Here is a 27,537-nt window from a genome sequence, read left to right on the forward strand (position 1 = left end):
TCATCTACCCATTTTGAAACCTTGAAAGTGTATTTGTTTTTGGAGAATTCTCTTTGCTTATTTTTTTTAAATACTATTTAAGTCGCTTTTTGAACTGTGTTAATAAAGAATGTAGATAAAAGTTTTTCCATATATATACTGCATTTTTACAAGCATACCATTTACATTAAACACTAAACATCAGTTGTAGCAACATCTAAGTTAATTCACTTAATTAGCAACATGCAACACCTGTGGCATTCCCTGTGAGCTTAATCTGGTAGGATGCAATTTAACAGTACTTGTAGGAATAGACATATTTTGGCAATTGAGAATGCCTAATATACTTCAAATGTCTAGCTATTAAACAGTATCTGAAGTTATGTACACTCTGTCCTTGTACACATGGGGAGAACATGTAAACTTCAGACACTGAACATGGTAGCTGTCAAACTCGAGCTCGTGACACTGTGTAATAGTAGTAGTAGTAATAATTAAAATAATACATTATATAGCACCTTTTGAGTGCTCAGAACTTCACAGATACAATAGAAATAAAAGCAAGGATGACATTAGTAACACATAATACAAAAGAATAAATATTTGAAAGTCAAGTTTTTGAATTAGATTAAGAAACAAGCAGGAAAAAAGCCATGAACAAATACAATTTTTGTATGCTTACTAGTGATTTAAATGTTGATGTTACAGTCACCAATGACAATAATAATGAAGGAAAATAAACAGGATAAATATGGGTTTTGTTATCAGATTTACAGCTATTTCCTGGATTAACATTGACCATTCATTGGCTAGTCAATTGCTAGACCTCTGCACTTCTGCAAAGTAACACTCAGTTGGAGATCCCCTGTTAAAACTTTGCAATACTGCATCATAATACATATATTAAGTATTATATATTAATTATTACAGTCCATCCATTTGCTATTTGTGACGCTTTTCACATAGAAAAGTTCATCACGATATTGTGACAGGAATGCACTCTGCAACACTGCTCTGCACATGTAGAAACATTGGTATTAATAACTTGATTAAAAATAAATTTATACATGTAATGTCAGCTTTTTTGATGAAATTGACTGCATGCTACACATTTGCTTAATGTGTCACTTCAAAGGTACAATCCATTAACTAGCAATATCTATGGGAAGTAAGGTTAAATGGCTGAAATTCCTACCACCTTTGCTGTATAAGGATATCAGTTTTTCCTGGTCTAAATACAGATTTTAATTCAAGTGTCTTTTAATTTAAATTTAGTGAAAGTTGTTGACCTTCCACCATCGGTGGAGTATTTGTAATTAATGGTCAGTTATGGTCAATAAAATCCACAGAATGAGGCATTAACAGTGACAAGGCTTTGGTATTCACTCTCAGTTCTAGAAGAGAAACCTGATTGATTGATAAAAAGACCACTGAAATCTACAGAGTCAGGCGCCATCAGTGTGGGATACTTGCACATATGCAAGGAGTGTGTAATAGATTGCCCATTGCAGATGGTAATTTAAATGCATGTCATTTTAGTAAAATTAAAATATACTGGGATACGCTTTTAAGTGTGGAGACAGTTGAGAAGCAGTGGAACACACTTAAAAACATTTATGTATAATGCAGGACAGGTACATACCTAAATTTGGAATTAGTGGGAAATAAAAAAAAACTCTTCAGTGGGATACTAAAATTTGAAAAAGAAGCTTTAAAGGAAAAAACAGCTGTATAAGGTGTGTAAGACCAAAACCTCCAATGTGAATTGTAGGACATATGAGAATATGGGCAACCATTAACTCTTACACCCTGAGGGCATTTTTAGCAATTTCCACCTGAGTGGAGAACACCAAAATAAAGTCTTAGTATTTAATAAATAAAGGAAGGGCAGTCAATTTTTCACTAAAATCTGACAGATAACTTCTCAGATGTGATAGAATTTGTGTTTTGTCAGATTTTAACATTCATTTATTTAGAAACTGATGCAAAAATAGCAAAACACATGGACGCTCTCAGTGATTTTTTTCTTTTCAAGTTTTTGTTTTATGATACAGTATATCTCATGTACAAGTAATGCCAGGTCAGTTTTTTCACAGAGGTATTCCCAAATATGTCAACTGTACCTGTATAAAGTTTAATATTGATAGCAAAATGAAATAAATAGTTACAGCATTTGGCACCATGGGCATCCTTCTCATCTCTAGAACGTTTCTAAACAGGGATGCTCAAAATATTAATATAAATAATGTAACAATTTATGTAAAATAATACGAAATATTTAATAAAATATAAAAATAATTTCTCACATACACATTTATCATACAAGGTGAGCCAAAATGAAGTACCACATCTCTCAAGGTCATTGCCTGAGGTAGAGGCAGCCGAGCGGGTTGGGGTTGGGTTCCTTTGATAAGCAATCCATTTTAGTTTTCAGTTGGCAACATGTCTTGATCACGTGCACACCAGGCTTTTGCTGTCGAAGTGTTCTTTAAAAACAAGGAATCCATCATCATTATGCAACACATCTTCCGAACGCACTTCAGCATTCATCCTAATGGTGACATCCCAAATCAGAAAGTAATTCTTCAGGTACAACATTGAACAGAAAATCTCCAGGGCATCAGTTTTGCAGTCTCTTAGACGTTCAGCACGCAGGGATAATTCTGCCTTAGGCATTTCCAACACATCTGTGAGGAGGATTTTGCATGAGGACCTTAATTTCCATTCATATAAAATGATGGTAGTGCTGGAACTCGCTGAGAGAGACTGGGAAAGCCGTAGAGCTTTGTACGTGATGAAAATTCAGCAAAACGCTTATTGAGATACCATTGTCAGTCATGTTTAGCGATGAGGCAGATTTCCATTTGAATTGCTGTGTAATTAAGCAAAACTTTCGTGAATTTCATTAGAGATCCCTGCACAGTAAGCGTTTTACAGTTTGATGTGCCGTTGCAGAATTTGCCATTGTAGGCCTTTACTTTTTTGAGGGGGGTGGGGGTCAGGGCAACGGCTACCGTCACTTCAGAATGTTACATTGAAATGCTAGAGATGTTTTTGCGGCCCCAACTGGAAGAAATGGTTGTGGTGAATGTCTGGTGTCAACAGGATGGAGCAACAGCTCATACGATGTGGAGATCCATGCAAGTTTTTGTGGGAGATGTTTTCGGGGAAGCTGATCTCACTGCACTGCTACATCGGGTGGCCTTCACATTCGCCTGATCTTGCTCCGTGCGATTTCTTCTTGTGGGACTATCTCAAGTCATACACACACACTCGCTGACCTCAAAACCATGAAGCCCTCACGGACGCTATTTGCCACGAAATCGCCACTATTCCCACAAAATCGCCACTATTCCCCTTTAAATTGCCGAACGAGTCATGTGTGTGTTCAGAAATGTTCTTGAAGAGTGTATCGCTAATGATCGCACTATTATTAAATGTGACATTTGTATATGTATTTTTAAAACACATTGAAAAAAGTCTATTTTGTATACCATTTCTTATGTCATAATTAAATTTATTTTTTATCTTGTAGCATTTTTGTAGAATAAACGTTTGAAATGTTGTACTTCTTTTTGGCTCACACTGTATATGTACACAAACACACACACACACACACACACACACACACACACCCACCCCCACACAGAAAAAAATACACATTTTCGTTTATTATGCTCAACTTTGGCTTTCTCTCTTTTTTCCCCAAAAGTGGGTGTGTTGCTTTTCATTGGAAATCTCTCAGTTGCAGTTATGCAGTTCTATAAAGCTTGCATCCCCTCACCCACCACAAAATACGAGATTGTTGGTGCCAGCAATGATTGCCTGGCTATTCATTTATGGAGTATATCTCGCGATCCTATAATAATATGCTTGGGCCACTTTATTGGCAAAGGTTAAGAAGAATGTTAGGGAGGCTGAAAGAGAGTTATAGAGGCATATAAGGCGAAGGATGACCCAAAGAGATCCTTTCAGTATTTTAGTAGTAAAAGTACAGTCAAGGAGGAGGTGAAGTGCATCAAGAATAGTAAAGGGGAATTCTAAAAATACAGAGAGTGAAAGAGTAGATGCTCAAAACTCACATTTTTCTGAGGTCTTCACATGTGAAAATAGGAAACAGGAAATAGGTAACCTCCCAGTGGTAAAATGGACTACTAAAGAGATACTGAGTGAGTTAGAAATTGTAGAGGGAGAAATACTACTTAGATTAAATATGCTGAAATCAAACAAAGCACCAGGACCAGGTAATATTTACCCTTGAGTTCTAAAGGTTAGTGTATACATATCTAAACCATTGACACCTATTTTTTAGAAGTCACTGCACAGTGGGGAACTTTTGAAGGAATGAAAAATGGAGTGGTACCTCTTGGCCAGCCTCCTAGCTTGTTCTATATAACACATACTACTGTTTTAAGTACTTGATTTTTGTGTATTGGGTAATTGTCATTATTTTTATGATAATTACTATTTACACCAGCTGTTCTATAATTTAAGTTTGTGTTTTAAGTTTATCTTTTTTTATATAGCATCTTGTAATTATGTGTGCTGGGCTAACGAAAAAATAATTGATAATGCTTTATGAAAAAAAAAAATTCAAAGACAAACATATGATAAGTTCTGCATTATTACAACATCAAATTCTAAGGAACCAATCATTCTTTTAAGGCTGTATTGCAAAAAGAAATATTTCCTTTTAACCCCAGTCATGCTTTTTTATTGCATTGCTTTTCATTTTTTCTTTTACTTTTTTTCATTTTCCTCCATGATTTGACAAGACAATTCTTTTAAAGCAGTAAAATGCTACCAAAATGTAGTCAAGTTTGTGAAAATGTGACCAACCTTTAAATAATGTTTCTGAATTTGATCAGGCTGTATGTTTCAGGCTGAAATAAGTAAATAAACATTACAAGGCAAAACTGTGGAATTTTACTCAAAAAGAGATCCGTTTTTCACTTATTTAATTGTAGATTTTCTTTTACTCTTCTTTTAATTATACTTGTTACTTTTTAGGATTTTCTCTGGAATTATTTCAATTGTTTGTTCATCTTCAAACATTCTCATATATATTTAGAACTTTTATAGGATCAGAATTTGTTTGTGGAGTCATCAGCTCCTTAATGTCATTTTTGTTTTTATATGTTCAGGTTAAACTGGAACGAGCAGAATGGGGCACAGACTTGCCTAGTGTTGAAAAGCAGCTGGAAGCTCATCATCTAGTTCACTGCACAGTGGAAGAACTTCAGGATAATCTTAGAGAGGCCCGACTTTATGAGGTATCTAAGCTACTTAACATTGGTATAGAGTCTTGCTTGAATATTTTAATAGATATCATTTGAGAATGTTTCACAGAACACTTAGTCGTTTTTATATGAATACATTGAGAAACAGTAGACATATTGCAGTTAGGTTTCATTTTATGACATTTCACATAAGCTCTGTCTTCCTAATTTGAACTTTCTTTAACACTAGAATTACCAGAGCCAATGAAAAAACTTGCAATTCCTGCCCACCTTAAGTCCCTTCACACCTCTCCATCAGCGTCTTTTGCCTTGTAAATGTGTCGATAAGCAGCATGCAGCCAGCTGTACCATTCCCCCACTGCCTCAGAACAGGCAAGAAGTTCTCCCAGTTCCTGCCCTGATTGATTATCTGGGAGTGAGCTACCCAGAATTGTAAGGGGAAATAATTTGATGTGTGTTTTGTGTGTACAACAATCTATGTAAACACATCGTTAAAACAGAAACGTTTTTCATATTTTAGTAGTAAATGACAAAATGTAGGCATAAACTATATAATGTATGAAGCCTGAAGTCCAAAGATCAAGTAAACACTTGAAGTCAATATATATAAATAAACAGGGAAGGCACTGTATAATAGATATATTAAAAAAAACAGCTAAGGGGATAGATAGAAAGGAAAGGCATTATTTGATAGGCAGACAGGGAAGCTGCTATATAATAATAAAATTACTGTTATTACTATACACTGTGTGCACAATTATTAGGCAAGTGAGTATTTTGACCATATCATCATTTTTAATGCGTATATTCCAACTCCAAGCTGTATTAACTTGAATGCTTATTGGATTTAAGCACGTCAGGTGATGTGTATTTGTGTAATGAGGGAGGGTGTGGCCTAAGAAGATCAACACCCTATATCAAGGTGTGCAGAATTATTAGGCAGCTAGTTTTCCTCAGGCAAAATGGGCCAAAAAAGAGATTTAACTGACTCTGAAAAGTCAAAAATTGTAAAAAGTCTTTCAGAGGGATGCAGCACTTTTGGAATTGCTAAGATATTGGTGTGTGATCACAGAACCATCAAACATTTTGTTGCAAATAGTCAACAGGGTCGCAAGAAACGTGTTGAGAACAAAAGACGCAAATTAGCTGCCAAAGATTTGAGAAGAATCAAACGTGAAGCTACCAGGAACCCATTATCCTCCAGTACTTTCATATTCCAGAGCTGCAACCTACCTGGAGTGCCCAGAAGTACAAGGTGTTCAGTGCTCAAAGACATGGCCAAGGTAAGGAGGGCTGAAACCCAACCACCACTGAACAAGAAACATAAGTTGAAACGTCAAAACTGGGCCAAGAAATATCTGAAGACAGATTTTTTTCAAAGGTTTTATGGACCGATGAGATGAGAGTGACTCTTGATGGACCAGATGGATGGACCTGTGGATCAGTAATGGGCACAGAGCTCCACTCCAACATGGAGGTGGGGTACTGGTATGAGCTGGTATTTTTAAAGATGAGCTAGTTGGACCTTTTTGCATTGAAGATGAACTCAAATTCAACTCCCAAACCTACTGCCAGTTTTTCGAAGACACTTTCTTCAAACAGTGATACAGGAAAAAGACCATGATTTTTATGCAGGCCAATGTTCCATCACTTGCATCGAAGTTCTCCACTGCGTGGCCAGCCAGTAAAGGCCTTAAAGATGAAGGAATAATGACATGGCCCCTTCCTCATCTGACCTAAACCCTATCGAGAACTTGTGGGCACTTCTTAAGCGCTAGATTTACGGGGGAGAAAAACAATACACCTCTCTGAAGAGTGTCTGGGAGGCTGTAGTCACTGCTCCACAAAAAGCTGATCGTCAACAGATCAAGAAACTGACAGACTCCATGAATGGAAAGGCTTATGACTGTTATTGGAAAGAAGGGTGGCTATATTGGTCATTGATTGATTGATTTATTTTTTTTGAAATGTCAGAGATGTTTATTTGTAAATTTTGAGGTGTTTGTTTATTATTCTCACTATAACAGATGAAAATAAACAAGTGAGATGGGAAAATTTTCATTTTTCCTTTAGTTGCATAATAAATCTGCACACTAATAGTTGCCTAATAATTTGCGCACATATGTATTCCCCTGATGATGTTCACACTCACATTTCCGTTGTGAAACATTCAGGTTTCAGGTTTATTAACATTTTGGATTGACTGATAGCACTATGTTTGTTCCATATTAAAATTAATCCTCAAAAATACAACTTGCCTAATAATTCTGCACTCCCTGTATAGATAGACAGGGAGTTCAGGCAAGGCAGGCAGAGCGGCGAAGGTTAAAAAGAAAAAAAAATAACATTTTCTCCCAGGCGGGGAATCAAACTTGTGTCTCTGATGCACGGCAAGTCTGCTGCACTCTCAGTCAGCAAATCTTACTGGTACGATACGGAAGCTTTTGTAGTGTTCTTGAACCTTTTATGAAAGTGTTTATTTGATCTTTGGACTTAAGGCTTCACATTGTTTTATAATTTATGCCTACATTTTTTAAAATTTATCACTAAAATATGAAAAAGTTTCTGTTTTAACAATATGTTTACACAGATTACTGTAGAAATGGAACACACATTTAAATGCGTGTGTTCCAAATAACGATCTATTATTTCCGCTCTATAACTCCACTTCACTCCCAGATAATCAATCAAGGGATGAGCTGGAAGAAGTTTGTGCACGTTCTAAGTTGGTGGGGGGATGGAATAGCCTGCTGCTTGTAGCTTGTCTTTATGAGCACATTTACATGACAAAAGACGCTGGTGGAAATGTGTGAACGGATTTAAGGTGGGCTTGGTGTGCACGTGTGTGTGTGCCCTGCGGTGGGCTGGCGCCCTGCCCTGGGTTTGTTTCCTGCCTTGCGCCCTGTGTTGGTTGGGATTGGCTCCAGATAGACACCCATGGCCCTGTAGTTAGGATATAGCAGGTTGGATGATGGATGGATGGATGGATGGATCTATAAGTTTTTTCGTAGGCTCTAGTAATACTAGTGTTAATGCATTGAAGTGGGAAGGTGAAACATCACAACTTGGAATTCCAAATAGTCCAAGAGCTTGTGAACACATCATTATCCTTAAGCACCGTTTATCCTTTTGTGTGTATGTCACTGCTTTTAATTTTCATATTCAGATTTAAATGTAGTCAACATCAACAACACCATTTATTTATGTAGCACGTTTTCATACAAATGATTTAGCTCAAAGTGCTTTATAAGATGAAAAAAAAAGGAATGTAAAAAATAAAAATAACATTAGGCAATACTATTTAACAAAGAATAAAATAAGGTCTGATGGCCAGGGAGGACAGAGAAAACAAAAAAAAAAAAACTGCAGGTGGCTGGAGTAAAAAAAAAATCTGCAGGGTTTCTGAGGCCACGAGACCGCCCAGTCCCCACTGGGCATTCTACTTAACATCAATAATCTCAATCAATCTTCATGGTTTTCAGGCTTCACGTGGAAAAACTAGACGATGATGGTCATATGGACCTCTGGCCTTCAATCCATCAGTGTAGGGACTGCACGGTGCTTTAATCAGGTGGTGGTGGCATAGATCGCCACCACAGAAAAAAGGAAAAGGAACAGCAGAGAAAGTAAGGGTTAGTACTAATTTCGGAGCCATGAAAATAAAATAATTAAATGCCTATACAGAATATCAGGGTTACACTAAAATGAAGCTATGAGAAAGCCATGTTAAAATAATGGGGTTTTAGAAGTTTTTAAAGTGCTACGCCATATGAGCCTGGCGAATTTTTATCAGTGAGCTATTCCAGGTTTTAGGTGCATAACATCAGATGGCTGTCTCACCACTTCTTTTAAAGTTAGCTTTTGGAATTCTAAGCAGACACTCATTTGAAGGTCTAAGGTTGCGATTTGGAGTGTAAGGTGAAAGGCATTCCGAAATATAAGATGGAGTGAGATTATTTAAGGCTTTGTAAACCATAAGCAGTATTTAAAAGTCAGTTCTAAGTGACATGGCTAACCAATGTAGTGACATGAAAACTGGGGAGATGTGCTCAGATTTTCATTTCCTAGTTAAGATTCTAGCAGCTGCATTCTGCACCAGTTGCAGTCGATTGATGTGTTTTTTGGGTAGTCCTGAGAGGAGTGTAATCTAGTTGACTAAAAACAAAATTATACAGTTCATGTCAAACTTTTGTCATTAGTACTATAATATGAAAAAGTTTGTGTTAAGTATGTGTTCAACATTTCTTGCCTCGTATTTCCTGCCATCCTACATTTACATAGATTGTTGTAGACACTGAACACAGATGAAATGCATGTGTTCCAAATAACAATATATTATTTACCCTATACAACTCTAGGCATCTCACACACCAGATTAACAGACTTGAGCTGGGAGAACTTTTTGCCTTGGTTGAGCTGTGGTGGTGGGGGGATAGGATAGCCGTCTACTTGCTGCTTGTGCTGATTGACACATTTACAAAACAAAAGACACTAATGGAAAGATGCGAAGGAATTTAAGGTGACCTGGGAATGCAAGTTTTTTCATAGGCTTCAGGGATTCTAGTGCTAGAAAGTTTATTCAAGTTACTTTTGCAACTTAACTCAGGGCATTGTACACCGGCCTGTATTCAACCCGTGTGGCGTGCTTGCACAGCTTTGACCGGATTACTAAATGCTGCAGAGCAACACTAATACATATTGACATCCTGGATATGCACTCAAGCTTAACAATATATAAACAATGAGAAGAAGTAAAGTAATTCCTAAGTAACAAATAGAGTGCAATTATAAAATGGTGATTAAAACAAAAAAAAACGCTGCATATTATTGTAACCAGCAAGAATGCTTACCAAATCTGTATAAAATTGCTGCATTAATAATCTGAATTTGCAGGAATTAATACATATGAGCAGAATGCCTACAATTCTTTCAAGCCCTCGTGCAACTTTATTTGAAATGTACACCACCTTGTCCTGTTATACAACTCTATTCCAGTGGAAGTGTTTATATGAATGTTAACTCTTGTTTAATTCATAAGACTGGAAATCAATGCAGCCTGTTTTAAAACTTATACTAACGATTTGATTGAACAAAACACATTGGATGTATTGCTTTCTGCAATAAACAGTGCAGACATATGGGTAACACATATATCATGACAATGCATATGCAGAGAAGGCTCCTTAATCTTTACTATAACATAAACGTGGTGTCAGGGCCTTCCGCTATAGTTAAATTGTATGCATGCATGATTGCATACATTTTAGAAAAACCCAGAAATCATGATAATCAAAATATATAGTGGTGTAATAAATGGCAGAAATTTTATTGCAGTTACCCTACCAGTTACTTATGTAATGTTTACTGTGTGTGTGGAGCTAGCGCAAATGAAGGCACTTGTTGTGTGAGACTGCAAGACATTGAAGACAGTACATTGTTTTAAATTAACGTTAAGCTGTTGTAAATGTTTTGCATTATTCTTGCACAGCCTCCCTTATGAGAAATGATCTTGTCACTACTGCTGTATTTTGTGCTGTCACTGTTTTCTCTAATTAACACTTTTGAGCGTTTGTTGCTGTCCATAGTTCTCGTTTCAGGTCCTAAGCAAAACAAATCATGATTGAAACCTAATGTAGGTCTCACATTTGTTGCAACACTGTCCAGGGAAGATGTGTGTGTCAACATAAAGGTTGATTATTATCCTCCTATACTTGACTGGAAATGCATGTGTAAGAATCAATAAGGTTGACCATAATTCAAGTTTCTAATTTCCTGGCTCTTGAAACCCAACCCTAATGTTTACCACCTCTGCTTTGGACACACAGAAAAATATCTTTCTTTCTATCGTTTACGTTCTGTATATTTTAGGAATTGCACCATTTGTTTTAATAGTTTAAAATATCAAGTAAATGCCATGCATAATGGAAAAATTACTTTTTATGAAAACACCTGTTATTTCAAAATGTATATCATATAATTAAAATGCATTGCAGGAGCTATATAATTTGTGTTCATTTATTTGTTTTGTCAGTGTAAGATATGCTTAAAGTGTAATTTCTAAGTATCTTTTTGGGTGTATTTGTGAAAATTGTGTAAAAGATTTTAAGATTTTTTTTCTCCATTACCTTCTTTGTTTGCAGTCAAAGATATCTCCTGGACTCCAGAGTAGCTATTCTGAAACGTTAAGCAAACTAGAGAACCAGTACTGCAAATTATTGGTAAGTTCCTGCAATTTGCATAACTCAATGTGAAACATTTTAATGTTAGTTTTCTTCTCACTGTTTAACAACTGTAAGAAAAGATTTTGCTGAGAAATGTGAGAACATGCCTCTTCTGTTGTGTGTATCCATTACTGCATTGAACTGGTTCTACTATCCTAAAATACCGCTTCCATTTTGACCTGCATCTGTTCTAAAGGAATGACAGTGTAATGTTTGATGCATACAGGGCGAATGCATTCTGTTGGCTGACTACCATGTCTCTGGCATTGCTACATTGTTGTTTTCAGGATGTTGAAAAACTACCAGTGGTACAAAACAGCGTTAACAATGATCTAAGGGACCAAAAGCAGTTGAAAAAATTCTGAACAATTCAACATCTATGAGAGTCAGGCTCTGTGAGTGGAGGACTTCTTGCTTTCATAAAGCTGTTGCACAAAAAATCCATAACTTTAATTTTAAAAACTAAAATCTTATTTTTTGGTAAAAACTGAAACACATTAGAAGACAGTGTTAGATAGATAGATGTTAGGTACATTCTAAGCTGCTTGATATATGCTATTCAATGGAATAGAGGCAGTGGATCAAATACTCAAAGATCATCTATGTCTAGCTTACTGAACATTCTAAAGACTGTTAATTTATGGCTGCTGGTATTCATTTGAAAATCTACTTGTAAAGTAAAAATAATTTGTATTTTGTCCTCAGCCCCTTTGTCCGCTTGATGCGTATGTTTTGTAAATGAGATACGGCCCATGAAAATAAAATCTTTTATCATGCAGCCATCTATAATTGACCAGTCTTTCAACTAAACGCATATAAATTACAATAAAGGCGAAAGAAAGTCAAAACACTTGAACATTAGGGGGGAAAAAGATTTACCTTGATTTTTAATGCTGATTTAACTTCTTGAAGCAAACGGCTGTCAAGGGACAGAAATCTTCTGGTACAAGTCACTGTGGCACTTCAGCTATGAACAGGTGGCTTGGTTCAGTGAAACAATCTAACGGCTTGCTAGCTGCCTTTATAAATCTCAAAAATACAACATTTAAATTTTGACTATTAGCGTACACATTCGGTGAACAACAAGGTTTGTTAGCTACTCTGTTTATCATCCTGTTTAAATATTCTTTATAAGAATCAACCCAGTTAACAATACTGTACCTTGTAGATTTTTATCCATTTTTCTCTCTGTAAATAGCACTTTCTAGTTCTAGAACCTTGGAGTCTTGGTCTTGTGCTTGGTATTTGGTTCTGGTCTGTTTTGTTGTATCTCTCTGGATGTTTAAATTTATAAGAAACTTTGTCTAATATTCCTAGTACAACATAAATACTCATATCTTTACTCTTAATCTATGTTTAAATACGTAAATATACCAAAATGAATCATGTGAGACTGCATAACCTTTAAGACATTATGTAAACAGTACTACAGTGCACTAAGGTCACTGCGCTTCAGGAATAAAGTGTCAGAAGGACTGAAGATTAAATCCTACAAAACACAAATTGTTGATGGGATTGCAATAGAGGGATAAATAACACTTATGAATAATGTAATATAATCATTTGATAATTTTCAATATCATTTATGGGTAGTTGAAATAATCAATGGTATTATAATATTAAACATCGATAAGTTTTCAAATAACATTTTTGTAATCATCAGTGGTGCCTTGCAAAAAAGACTTTGAGTAATTATTTGAAGGTATTTTTCTGAGACAGAATTGCTCACCAGTCGCTTTAACTTAACACATAAAAGTATTTGTCTTCAATAGGAAGTAGAGAACGTCTGGAGGAAATGTGCATGAACACTATTGTACATATACCTTCCTAATTGCTTTATCTCATTCTGGGGAGATCAACCAAATTGGTGAATATAACTTACTGTGACTGAAACCATTACCAATGGTATGCCCCATTAATGGCATGCGTACCAGTTTCTGGAATGAAATTGCACACATACTGTATTGAGTATTGTAGTCTTAATAGAAAATGTTCCTACTGTTACCTGTGTTAACTTAAAGAAGTTCATCAAGTCGCTCACATCTACAGCAGTGGTTTCCCACGTTTTTATAACCAATAGAGTGTTTTTACAACAATCTACAAGCCAACAAACTTATATGTAATATTGGAATGCTGTAAACTCTGGTTTATATTCAATAGATCAGGGTTTGTTAATTTTTTAATCTGAGGAACCAAATAAGAACATCAGTACCACATGGGGACTTAATAAGATGATTATTACCATAATGAAAGCAGAGCCATACTTAAGTAAATAACAATGACTATATAATTATAAAAAGATGCCATTCAAGCATCTTTCATATATATATATATATATATATATATATACACACTGCTCACAAAAATTAAAGGAACACTTTAAAGAAACACATTAGATACATCAGATCTCAATATGAAGTTGGATATCTATACAAATAACGACAGGGCAATGTCTTAGGAATAAAAGGATGCCAAGTCTTTTAATGGAAAGAAAAAGTTTTCTGCCTACAGAGGGCTCAATTGTGTAGACACCATAAAATCAGAGTGAAATGAAGATGTGGCAGGCTAGTCCATTTTTTCAAAAACTTAATTTCTGCTACTCAAAATGCTTTTCAGTATCTTGTGTGGCCCCCACGAGCTTGTATGCATGCTTGACAACGTCAGGGCATGCTCCTAATGAGACGACGGATGGTGTCTTGTGGCATTTCCTCCCAGATCTGTATGAGGGCATCCCTGAGCTGTTGTACAGTCTGAGGAGCAACCTGGCGGCGCCTAATGGACCGAAACATAATGTCCCACAGATATTCTATTGGGTTTAAGTCAGGGGATCGTGAAGGCCATTCAATTGTTTCAATTCCTTCATCCTCCAGGTACTGCCTGCATACTCTTGCCACATGAGGCCGGGCATTGTTGTGCATTAGGAGGAAACCAGGACCTACTGCACCAGCGTAGGGTCTGACAATGGGTCCAAGGATTTCATCCTGATACCTAATGGCAGTCAAGGTGTCTTTGTCTAGCTTGTAGAAGTCTGTGCGTCCCTCCATGGATATGCCTCCCCAGACCATCACTGACCCACCACCAAACTGGTCATGCCGAATGATGTTACAGACAGCATAACATTCTCCATGGCTTCTGCAGACCCTTCAACGTCTGTCACATGTGCTCAGGGTGAACCTGCTCTCATCTGTGAAAAACACAGGGTGACATTGGTGGACCTGACAATTCTGGTATTCTATGGTAAATGCCGATCAAGCTCCACTGCGCTGGGTTGTGAGCACAGGGCCCACTAGAGGACGTTGGGCCCTCAGACCACCCTCGAGAACTCTGTTTCTGATTGTTTGGTCAGAGACATTCACACCAGTGGCCTGCTGGAGGTCATTTTGTAGAGCTCTGAAAATGCTCATCCTGTTTGTCCTTGTCCAAAGGAGCAGATACCAGTCCTGCTGATGGGTTTTGGACCTTCTATGGCCCTCTCCAGCTCTCCTAGAGTAACTGCTTGTCTCCTAGAATCTCCTCCATGCCCTTGAGACTGTGCAGGGAGACACAGCAAACCTTTTGGCAATGACACGTATTGATGTGCCATCCTGGAGAAGTTGGACTACCTGTGCAACCTCTGTAGGGTCCAGGTATCGCCTCATGCTACCAGTAGTGACACTGACCATAGCGAAATGCTAAACTAGTGAAGAAACAGTCAGAAAAGATGAGGAGGGAAAAATGTCGGTAGCCTCCACCTGTTAAACCATTCCTGTTTTGGGGGTCATCTCATTGTTGCCCCTCTAGTGCATCTGTTGTTAATTTCATTAACACCACAGCAGCTGAAACTGATTAACAACCCCCTCTGCTACTTAACTGACCAGATCAATATCCCATAAGTTTCATTGACTTTATATATATATATACTAGCAAAATACCTGCACTTTGCAAGGGAGAAGTACTGTGTTAAAGAAGTAAATGGAAACATTTTAAAAATAACGTGACATGATTGTCAATGTAATTGTTGTAGGCTTATTTTAGTATTGAGAGTGAATTTGATGATTGTAAAGAGTTTAATTTTTGATTGTAAATGTTGTGTATAGTGCTGGGCAGTATGACCAAAATTCTATATCATGGTATTTTTAAAAATTATACTGGTTTCACTGTATTGGACAGTATTTTTTCCCCATGCATGAGTGGATGTTAACCACATTTCCACTGCAATTACAGGCTAAAAATAACCTATTCCACTGTCATGAGAATTGTACATTGTACAAAATAAATTTTAATGTGCACACAAGTAATAATATAGGTTTGCATGGCCCCATAAAGTGATAGTTTTCAAGGGGGTGGCACTAATGAAGAGAAGGAATCACATTGCATGACAGTTGCAGTCAAAATATGGAGCCTTTTTATTGAACAATATTTGCAAACAACTTAAACTAAAATTTTGACAACATATTTTCAACCATCCAAAGAGTCATTTAGACTTAGTAAAATATCCAGAGGTGCTTTTCAAAAGTTATATTGCACTGAACAATGTTTTAGAAAAGGAATAAATAGTAAATATTTTTTGTAAACAATCTCTGTTCACTGACATGTTAAAGTGACTTTTTAAACAACGTTACCATCATTAAACTGCGTAATATTTAAACTAATAAATAATAACAATAAAATAAATAATAATGCAACTTCCAGTAATAATACTATTATTTCCAAGACTTCAAGCCCAGGTGCATTACACAGTATTCACCAAATAAAAACAAAAAAAAAAAAATAAATGAAACAATTGCAACTTGGTGATGACATCTTTACCAACTGAACCATCATTAAGGCAAAATGCATTAATATGGAGCTTGCTTAAAGCTAAGCTATATACATCTATACTAATAAAAGGCAAAGCCCTCACTGACTCACTCACTCACTGACTGACTGACTGACTCACTCATCACTAATTCTCCAACTTCCCGTGTAGGTATAAGGCTGACCCCATCTTCACGAAATTTGGTAGGTGGCTTCTCTGCGCTAACCAAAACAGATGTAAATACTTATTTCGGTGGTATGTTGCCACTGTCGGCCGCCATATTGAACATTCCAACGTCACTAATTCTCCAACTTCCCGTGTAGGTAGAAGGCTGAAATTTGGTAGGCTCATTCCTTACAGCTTCCTTACAAAAGTTAAGCTGGTTTCATTTCGAAATTCTACGCGTAACGGTCATAATGGTGAACAACGTCCGCCACGTTGAACTTTCTTATTTATGGCCCCATCTTCACAAAATTTGGTAGGCGGCTTCCCTGTGCTAACTGAAACCAATGTACGTACTTATTTTGGTGGTATGATGCCACTGTCAGCCGCCATATTAAACTTTCCAACGTCACTAATTCTCCAACTTCCCGTGTAGGTAGATGGCTGAAATTTGGCAGGCTCATTCCTTACAGCTTACTTACAAAAGTTAAGCAGGTTTCATTTAGAAATTCTACGCGTAACGGTTGACAACGTTCGCCATATTGAACTTTCTTATTCCTGGCCTCATCTTCATGGATTTTGGTAGACGACTTGCCTTCGCTAACCGAAACCAATATACGTACTTATTTCAGTGGTATGACGCCACTGTCAGCCGCCATATTGAACTTTTCAACGGTCTTTGTTACTTATGAGCCCATCTTCAAGAAATTTGGTACGCGGGTTCCCAACGCTAACTGAATCCTACTTACGTACATATATACACGTCCATAGCCTGCAGCTCGGTCACCGTGTGAGGCGGCGATGGTTCCCCCATCCCAACGTCTCTCACGTTGTTGGCTGCCTGCCTATATACTGTAAGGCCGTCCGTCGCTCCGGTCTCTACATTCCCTTCCTTGCTTCGCCATGGGATTCACGTCTCCCTGCTGATAACTACAGCCTTTTTATTTAATCCATGGCTTCTCCGCTGTTATATTGTTCACGATTATATTACGATTATACACTCACCTAAGGGATTATTAGGAACACCTGTTCAATCTCTCATTAATGCAATTATCTAATCAACCAATCAAATGGCAGTTGCTTCAATGCATTTAGGGGTGTGGTCCTGGTCAAGACCTTCTCCTGAAATCCAAACTGAATGTCAGAATGGGAAAGAAAGGTGATTTAAGCAATTTTGAGCGTGGCATGGTTGTTGGTGCCAGACGGGCCGGTCTGAGTATTTCACAATCTGCTCAGTTACTGGGATTTTCACGCACAACCATTTCTAGGGTTTACAAAGAATGGTGTGAAAAGGGAAAAACATCCAGTATGCGGCAGTCCTGTGGGCGAAAATGCCTTGTTGATGCTAGAGGTCAGAGGAGAATGGGCCGACTGATTCAAGCTGATAGAAGAGCAACTTTGACTGAAATAACCACTCGTTACAACCGAGGTATGCACCAAAGCATTTGTGAAGCCACAACATGCACAACCTTGAGGCGGATGGGCTACAACAGCAGAAGACCCCACTGGGTACCACTCATCTCCACTACAAATAGGAAAAAGAGACTACAATTTGCACAAGTTCACCAAAATTGGACAGTTGAAGACTGGAAAAATTTTGCCTGGTCTGATGAGTCTCGATTTCTGTTGAGACATTCAAATGGTAGAGTCAGAATTTGGAGTAAACAGAATGAGAACATGGATTCATCATGCATTGTTACCACTGTGCAGGCTGGTGGTGTAATGGTGTGAGGGATGTTTTCTTGGCACACTTTAGGCCCCTTATTGCCAATTGGGCATCGTTTAAATCCCACGGGCTACCTGAGCATTGTTTCTGACCATGTCCATCCCATCATGACCACCATGTACACATCCTTTGATGGCTACTTCCAGCAGGATAATGCACCATGTCACAAAGCTCGAATCATTTCAGATTGTTTTCTTGAACATGACAATGAGTTCACTGTACTAAAATGGCCCCCACAGTCACCAGATCTCAACCCAATAGAGCATCTTTGGGATGTGGTGGAACGGGAGCTTCGTGCCCTAGATGTGCATCCCACAAATCTCCATCAACTGCAAGATGCTATCTTATCAATATGGGCCAACATTTCTAAAGAATGCTTTCAGCACCTTGTTGAATCAATGCCACGTAGAATTAAGGCAGTTCTGAAGGCAAAAGGGGGTCAAACACCGTATTAGTATGGTGTTCCTAATAATTCTTTAGGTGAGTGTAGTTATTGTGTAGGTATTTTTAGACTTACTTTACATTGCTCAGGTACCCATTTCCTTTATCAATCCAACCGTACCGCCATTAACATGTCTATCGAGGTGATCACCATCGATGAAAGAACTGTCACTTACCGAGTGGTTTCCATGCCCGAAGATGGCACCTACCTTTTCCATTCTCTTTGTTACATATTGCACGGCCATATCAGGCTCACTCTTGATATCCGGAGAAACATTGCGTGTTATGTATTGAATGACTGGGACAGGTTCAAGGTGTGGACTGATGACGGTACAGGAGATAATTATTCTACACAGGAGCATTAGAAGAGTGAAATGCTTAAGCCCTTCACCTATGCATCTGCATGTGAGTTGATGGCTGCCGGTGAATTGTTCGGTTGTCGCTTTCAAGTGTTCCGAAATGGTCAAATATTTTACACCTTTTGACAACCGCCAATGCCTCTTAAAGATCTTAGATTGACAGGTGACGATTTCAGTAGTGGACACTTTGATATTTATGAATGTTTAAACTCTCAAAAGATAGATGTGAAGTTATCGATGCAACCGGTTGTATACTTACAACGCATGACAGATGCCGAATGTCTCTTCAACACAAGTCCTACAAATACTGTCCTAATTGAAACAAACCATGAAACTCAAACCGATTATGACAGCAGCAATCCAAGCTGTGAGATTTGAAACAAGATTACTGTTCACATGGCCAACTGTACGTTGCATGCTCAAGAGTAAGCTCAGCGCACAGCTTGGTCATATTACAACCGGAGGGCCGAACTCACAATGTGGTATACAAAGAGATCCTTAACAAATAATTATTGGTATATTTTCCTTCAGTTTAAAAAGGTTTAATTTTCTTCTTAATAAAAATTTTAAGGCAGTACTTCGCCGCTGCAAAGCGCGGGTATTTTGCTATTAAATAATAAAACTGCAACTTGCATTTATAATGCTATTTGTCGTATAGCCCTACGGAATCGTATTAGGGCCACGGTGAAGAAAAAAAATTACGGACACAGTGAAGGGAATATAAAAAAAACTATCATGTCGAGATTATAGTTGATATTTTCACTTTAGGTTCCAAAAAACTGGATGTATGAATGGGTATCGCACGAGTTTAACTTAAATATTGTGTAAATGTTGGGTTCGTGATCTGGTGGTCGAAGACATGAACACAGAATTCAATGGATGTTCTTCTGAGTGGGCTTTCTTTATAGCAAGCGTGCTGTCTCTTTCTTACATATTAAGCCCACAGTTCCTATCCTTCCTTTTTCTCCACATAACCAATCGCCACACGATCAATGTCCTTGTGAAATTAAAGCTAGTTATAAACGTAGACCACGGAGTGTTCAGAACTTTAAAAATAAATCTTCGTTATACATGTTTATTTATGCCGTCCATTCAGGGTTGCGCCCATCCCAGCAAGCATTGTGTGCATGGCAGAAGGAAATCCTGAACGTGGCGCCAGCACATTGCAGGGTGAATAAGAGCAATACATACACTAGCAGGGTTAATATAGCATAACAAAATCCGCCATCCTACATGACTTTGAAAGGAAACTGAAGCACACTGAGTAAACCCACCAGAAAAGCATGCAAATTTAATCAAGGGAACACCCGGGACCCCATTGCTGCGAGGCAGTAGTGCAACCTCCATGCCAGCGTGCCCCCACATGATTAATACATGCTTTAATGCATTTCATCATGAAAATTATATCAAGTATTTATCTTAGTATTCTAAATGTTCAGGGAGCAGGAATATCATGAAATGAACGTATTCTGTTTGCTGTCTGCACCTCCTTTTAGTGCAAGAGAAAGTCCGTTTAAGATGCACGTAGTGATTAACATGGCTCCGGGAGCACAACACAAAGCAGTTAATGTGCTACATAACTTATGACGGGGTTTGAGAAAATCTAGTAAATTAAATATTCATTTTACGATGAAGTTTAGTTTAAGATGGTCTACTTTAATAACAAATTATGAGAATAAAGTCAACATATCGACTTTAATCTTGACAAATGGCGAGAATAAAGTAGAAATGTCAACTTTATTCTCGTCATAAGCGTTGAGATTAAAGTGGAAATGTTGAGAATAAAGTCAACATGTCGTCACACTATTACACAGTACCCAGGTACATTACACAGTATTGAAGAAAATACAATTTGGCTTGCAGTATTATCCAGTAGTATAGAAACAGTATTCACACATTTGAGCATAATGGTCCACATCCGACCTTTTAAATCCAAACTATCTCCGGACAACAGATGCGACTCCTTTTTCCAGCACAAGTTCTTCTGTGTCATCATGTTCAAATTGATCGTCTGCTACAACTTTAGTTTCGGAGTGTTCTCTGTCCATTTTCACCACGCAGTGCAATACTAACGCATGTACTCTGTTGTATGCTTGTTTAGCGGTGTAGCAGTGAAAAAGAGCCCCTGCACAACACCTCTGAGGCATGTGTTTAATGGTGTAGCAGTGAAAAAGGTCCCTCTTATACAGGTTCCTACTGCGCCAAGTTCAGAATGTTGTTTAGGCAGTTTAAACCGGTGTTGCGGTATAAGAAAAATCCATATCATAACAAAAATAAAAAATGTTTTTCGGTATGAACCGGTATACTGCCCAGCACTAGTTGTGTATGAGAAATGCACTTTTTTAGGATGTAAGGATCTCTTTGTAAATGACATTTGCAGTTCTGTCCTCAGGCTCTAAAATGACCAAGCTCTCTGCTGAGTTTACTGTTGAGCATGCAACGTACAGTTGGCCAAGTGAGAAGCAATCTTGTATCAAGTCAATGCCAACCTTTTTTGGAGTCTGGCCCTGTGACTTATTTATTGTCATAGCAAAGCAGACCCTTACTGGAAATTGGAGGTGTTTGAATTGGAATGGGAGGTCAGAGGGTATGAGACTGATGTGAGGAATAAATACAGTCTTCCATGAGCCAGTGAAGACAGTTGCCTCAATGAGGTTCTTGTGCAGAGGTTTGATCTGAAGCCTGGTGCCATTACAAAGTTTTGGTGGTTGTAAGTTTCGTAGTAATACAATTGGTGCGCTGACCTTCAAAAGTAGAGTATGCGGAGGCAAGCCCGGAGGATTAAGAGTGTGAAGAAACTAAATGAAAAGGCAGGAGTCACCAGCAGGAAGATGTGAAGTAAGGCGAACAATAACAGGCTTTAAGTGTTGGAGTAAAGTAGAAGGGAGCAGTAAGCACGACGAACAGCTGAGGAAAGTATGGAAGCAAGCGAGGAGGCACATGAGCGTGGGATGTTGTTAATGAATATAGGCAGGGAGCCAACCATGTGGTAGGTGTGCGTACAGCGAGAGTGTGAAAAAGGAAGGGGGACCTGGGAGGTCCTCATGCATCTATGCCGTGAAATAAATCCTCTGTTGACGGAAATAAGGAATGAAACCACCAAAAGGAGAGGTCAGTTCCGAAAGTTCCTTACAGCATAATGGTGAGAACTGCCAAGAAGAAGACGTTATTTTCGAAAGTTCGTTACGGGGCATGGCGCGAAATGAAACATACTTAACGTTTGTAAGTACAGTGTAAAGGATGCACATGGAAAATTTGGCCTGCTTATGTATATTGGAAGTTGCAGAAGTAGTGAGGAGGGGTTCCCCCTATCTATATATACAGTTTAGGGGGTACACCTGTTTCCCCCCTTGGGTGCTGCAATAGGACATGAAACATACCTAACTTTTGTAAAGTACACTGCAAGGAATGAGCATGTGAAATTTCAGCTTCCCACATATATGGAAAGTGGGAGAATTAGTGATGAGTCAGTGAGGGCTTTGCCTTTTAGATGTATAGATTACTAACAGAAAAGTAAAAAAAAACAAATATCCATTTCATTTAAAGGACAGTTTACTATGTATCCATCCAGTTTCTTTGTCTTTGTTCAATATCATTTTATATGGGATTTGTAAAAGTAGTGGTAATGTTTGTGATGCGCCATTTGTTGTAAGGTGAAAAAAACAATTTTATTACTACCGTATATACTCGCCGATAAGTCGGGACTTGATTTTACAGTACAGGGTGTCCCAAAAAGAATATCAGAGTTTTAAAGAGCTGTAGCTTGGCGCCCATTCATCGGAGACTGCAGAGCAACATAGTGGCGTCTTGAGGAATTAATCTAGTTTCATCGATACTAATAAATGGCAAAGCCCTCACTGACTGAGTGACTGACTCACTGACTGACTGATTCATCGCTAATTCTCCAACTTCCCATGTACGTAGAAGGCTGAAATTTGGCAGGCTCATTCCTTACAGCTTACTTACAAAGGTTAGGCAGGTTTCATTTCGAAATTCTACACGTAACGGTCATAACTGGAACCTGTACATATATACGGCCATAGCCTGCAGCTCAGTCGCCGTGTGAGGCGGAGTTGCGTCCCACATCATCATGCCTCCCACGTAATTGAGTGTCCGTCCATATAAGGCCGTCCGTTAGCAGCTATCCAATAGACACGCTGTTGTGAAATATTCGCGGGTGAAGGACTGTGCTTATGCAAACGAAGATGAGATGGTCAGGGATAGACTAGTGTTTGGCACAAACTCAGCGAAAATGCGAGAGAAACTTTTAAGTGCCGGGTCTTAGCTAACATTAAATAAAGCCGTGGACATCGCAAGATCGCACAACATAGCACAAGCACAGCTCAGAACCTTCGATGCTTGTACTCCAAGCTGCTCACGTGAACTGACTGTGAATGCAGTACGCAGAGAACAAGCAAGAGCTCCAAAGAGCGCTGAACAAAAAACGCATTACACAATTGAGACGGCAGCAAAAGAATATGAAGCGAGTGACGCATACAAGCATATTCATAAGTGCAGCTACTGCAGAAACAAAGCACGGTTTAAATTAAGTTAATAGACACGCTGCTGCTAAGTATTCGAAGGCAAATATACAACTTAATACCGGGAATGCCTGTTAAACATCTTAGATTCACGAGTACCGATTTGGGTAGTGAACACTTAGATGAATGAAACCTGTTATCTTTACAACTGTTGACAAACACAGAATATAACTTGAACACAACACATCCTCCAAATACGAACCTGATTGAAAGAAATAATGATAATCAAATCCTTGATGACGGCAACACTTATAACAGTCACAAAACAATTACATTGACAATCATGTTACGTTATTTTTAAAATGTTTCCTTTTCTTTTTCATAACTTCTTTAACACACTACTTCTCCGCTGCGAAGCACAGGTATTTTGCTAGTTTCTTATATAAAAAAAGAATATCAGAGTTTCAAAGAGCTATATTTATTTAATTATACAAGCATATACAAAAGCTGTTATATTCACGTTTCCCACATTGTCTATAAATGTTTTATGTGCTCCCCACGAGTAACTGTAAAAATATCGAGGCGGTATTTAAATTCCTGCCAAACTCTCTCTAACATATCGGGATTGATGCTTTGAATGTCAGCCGTTATCTTCTGCTTCATTTCGTCCAAAGTTGTAGGCATTGGTAGTTGGAACAGTAATCCTTTGACATATCCCCAAAGGAAAAAGTCACATGGGGTGATATCTGGGGATATTGGAGGCCAATGGTGGAGTGACAAATCTTAAATCCCAGATCTTCCTGTCCAATGTTGGGGATAGGTCTTATTTAGGAAATGCCGCACTGGAAGAGACCAGTGAGGTGGTGCCCCATCCTGTTGAAAAATGAAATCAGCTGGTTCTTGATCTTCCAATTGCGGAAACAGCCAATGTTGCAGCATTTGCAGGTAGACAGCCCCTGTTACTGTGGTTCCTTCAAAAAAGTAAGGCCCATAAACGTTCGACTTGGAAATCACGCAAAATATGTTAGTCTTGGGGAAGTCTCGTTCATGTTCGATAACTGCATGAGGATTTTCTTCATCACAAATTCATACATTATGACGATTTACCTTCCTGCTAATGTGAAACGTGCCCTTATCACTGAAGATAATCAAGGAGCAAAAATCTTCATTGCTCTCCAAATTTTGCTGGATAAAAGTTGAAAACTCCCATTATCTAATGGCCTGAACCAACTGCAGATGATACGGTTTCATAACCAACCAGCGTCAGAGAATTCTCCATACCCTTGACTTTGGTATCTGTAATTCATGACTTGCTTATCAAACTGATTTTGATGGGCTCTGAGTGAACGCAGTTTGCACTCGGGCGACATTCTCAGCAGAGGAGGAAGTTCGAGATTGCCCTGTGCTTTTACCTTTACAGATACACCCAGTATCCTGAAATTGCCGGTACCATCGACAGATGGTATTGTCATTCGGAGGGTCAGTCCCATATTTTTGACGAAATGCCCTCTGCACTTTAACAACCGATTGAGTTCTGGCGAATTCGCAAAACGCTTTTTGTTGTAGTACAGCCATAACTGCAAACGTAACTAATCAAAACAACACACTGTTAGCTTTTTGATACGCACTAGCACCATCTACTGGCAACAAAATGAAACTTGATTAATTCCTCAAGATGCCACTAGGTTCTTCTGCAGTCTCCGATGAATGGGCACCAAGCTACAGCTCTTTAAAACTCCAATATTCTTTTTGGGACACCCAGTATAATTTCTGGTATTTTATAATGTCGGTCGTACAAGTCAAATGTGGAAAACATGCACTATTGGTACAAGGTATAATATGTTAATGCCCACCTGAGAGAGTAACCACAGAGCACACTGCCTTTTTTTTTTCTATGTGGGTGCAGCAATACGCTGTATCAGTGTGTGCTCCTAACCTCCCTCTCTCCCTCTCTCTCTCTTTCTGTTGTGCCTACGTGACCACACGGTAATACCCAAACTATTCTGAAGCAATGTTTGCACTGATTTGTGTTTTCTGTATCTCACACCCTCATACAGCTTTATCATAAGAGCATCCCATTATGTACGATGGAGTATTTGATCAGGAGAAAATATGAAGTTGGTTTTAAATTAAATGTTGTTGAAGTAGCGAAAGAAAATGGTAACTGCGCTGCTGCAACAAAATTCAATGCGTCTGAGAAACTGACGTGAGATTGGAGGAGGCAAGAAGTTAAAAAAAATAAATAAATCAAGTGTTGTATTTTTGAACAACAACAGCATTTATTTATATAGCACATTTTCATACAAAAAATGTAGCTCAAAGTGCTTTACAAAATGAAGAATAGAAAAATAGAAGACACAATAAAAAATAAAAATAAGTCAACATTAATTAACATAGAATAAGTAAGGTCTGATGGCCAGGGTGTACAGAAAAAACAAAAAAAAAAACTCTAGACGGCTGGAGAAGAAAATAAAATCTGCAGGGATTCCAGACCCAGTCCCCTCTGGGCAAATAATGAATGGGCGTATAAGTCGGAATCTGATTTTATGATCGATTTTTCGGGTTTCAAGACCCGACTTATACGTGAGTATATACGGTACATGCATTACAGAATACATTCCACTACATGGTTCAATAGAAACATTAATGCAGAATAAATGACTCAATGCCAGTTGGAATATGCTGTCTGTGAAAGTTATTGAGCCACCACAAGCCTATTTAGGCTACGCTTTTATCTAAATGACACTGTAAGGTACTGTTGAAACAATTGTATTTAATGTAGTTTACTAAAGCATATAATTTTATTCTATCTTCGTTGTTCAATTTGGATGTGACTCATTTTTACAAAAATCTTTATTGAAGAAAAATATGGTTACTGACTCTTTGATAAAGTAACTAGAGTGGTTTTATATGTTACTACTTTCAAATCGGTTAACTGGGTGCCTTAATGCATCTGAATGTTACCTCATGTATACATTTTCTGACTTCTAAAATATGTAATCCTTTCTTTGTGATTACTCTAGAGGCCACAATTTTAAATATTTTCTCCTCCTCCTAGTAACATTACTGCATAAGTAAATTACTAGGGAGCATTTTTCTTGAGCACCACACCCTTTATTAGTTACCATTGTTTTGGACCTGTTACTGAATATCATCCTTAAATGGCCAGAGGTGTCCAGCCATTTTTGCAAACCTGGAAACATGCTTACAATGCTGATCAACTAAAATTAGAACATTAAGGTTTAGCTATGTCAAAACATAATTTTAGCCATTCAAAGTGTAGTATTTGACAGAAGGGTTTATGGAAAAGGCCTAAGACAATCTTTTTCCCTCTCATGCAGGAAACGTCTTCCTCAAGGTTGCAATCTTTGAGAAGTTTGCATGCCTTTGTAAGGCAAGCCACCTCGGTGCTTATTTGGCTAAACGAGCGGGAAGAGGAGGAGATGGCGTTTGACCTGAGTGAACAAAATCCTAATATTGGACTTAAGAAAGGCTACTTCACAGTAAGATCACTATTTATAAAGCTAAATCCTTTTAGAATATAAAAAAGTTTGTTTTTTTTTGACTGGCTGTCTGGCTTCCAGGACTTGAAAGCAGAGCTGGAACAGAAACAACTAATCGTTTGTACCCTTGAAGACACAGCAAAGAGACTTTCCCTAGAAAATCATCCTGCTAAGCAAACAATGGAGGTATGTCAAGTATTGAGGTAATCCTCAGTTAATGGACATTTCTCTATTACCACTGACTAGTATTGATGTTACTGAGTTATTGCAAGCACATTAAGTCTAGTTTAACTGTCTTTTCCTTAAAGGCATACAATACTGCAGCACAGACTCAATGGCAGTGGGTTTACCATCTTTGTGACTGTATTGAGCAGCACATTCGTGACAACATGGCTTACTTCCAGGTGAGTATCAGTATTGTTTAGCCTACTTTATCCCTAATTTATCACATGGGGGACATAGGGTAACCATATTAGCCTTCCATTTCTTTTTGTCCTTGGCAATATCCTTTGCTTCCTACCAGGATAAACCATTTTTTCCACAGTTTTTCACAGATCAGTTGTCAATCCCAAATGCCTGTTCAGTAATGTTACCATTAATTTTTTTCCTCAGTGTGTGACCTATCCAACAACATTTTATAATCGATTG

At 38.1% G+C, this 27,537-nt stretch overlaps 1 protein-coding gene across 4 annotated transcripts in view; it reads left to right on the top strand.

The window, feature by feature from the left end:
- Nucleotides 1-27,537, top strand: part of macf1a (microtubule actin crosslinking factor 1a) — an 826,555-nt gene that overhangs the window by 274,548 nt on the left and 524,470 nt on the right. For all 4 annotated transcript variants that reach the window (XM_039739817.1, XM_039739818.1, XM_039739819.1 and 1 more), the window contains exons 15-19: nt 5,124-5,252; nt 11,360-11,437; nt 26,728-26,889; nt 26,971-27,075; nt 27,198-27,293. In XM_039739817.1, coding sequence (XP_039595751.1) covers nt 5,124-5,252; nt 11,360-11,437; nt 26,728-26,889; nt 26,971-27,075; nt 27,198-27,293 — 570 coding nt within the window. The remainder of the gene's footprint in view (nt 1-5,123; nt 5,253-11,359; nt 11,438-26,727; nt 26,890-26,970; nt 27,076-27,197; nt 27,294-27,537) is intronic.

The sequence above is a fragment of the Polypterus senegalus genome, chromosome 17, assembly GCF_016835505.1.
Source record: "Polypterus senegalus isolate Bchr_013 chromosome 17, ASM1683550v1, whole genome shotgun sequence".
NCBI classification, from domain to species: Eukaryota; Metazoa; Chordata; class Cladistia; order Polypteriformes; family Polypteridae; genus Polypterus; species Polypterus senegalus.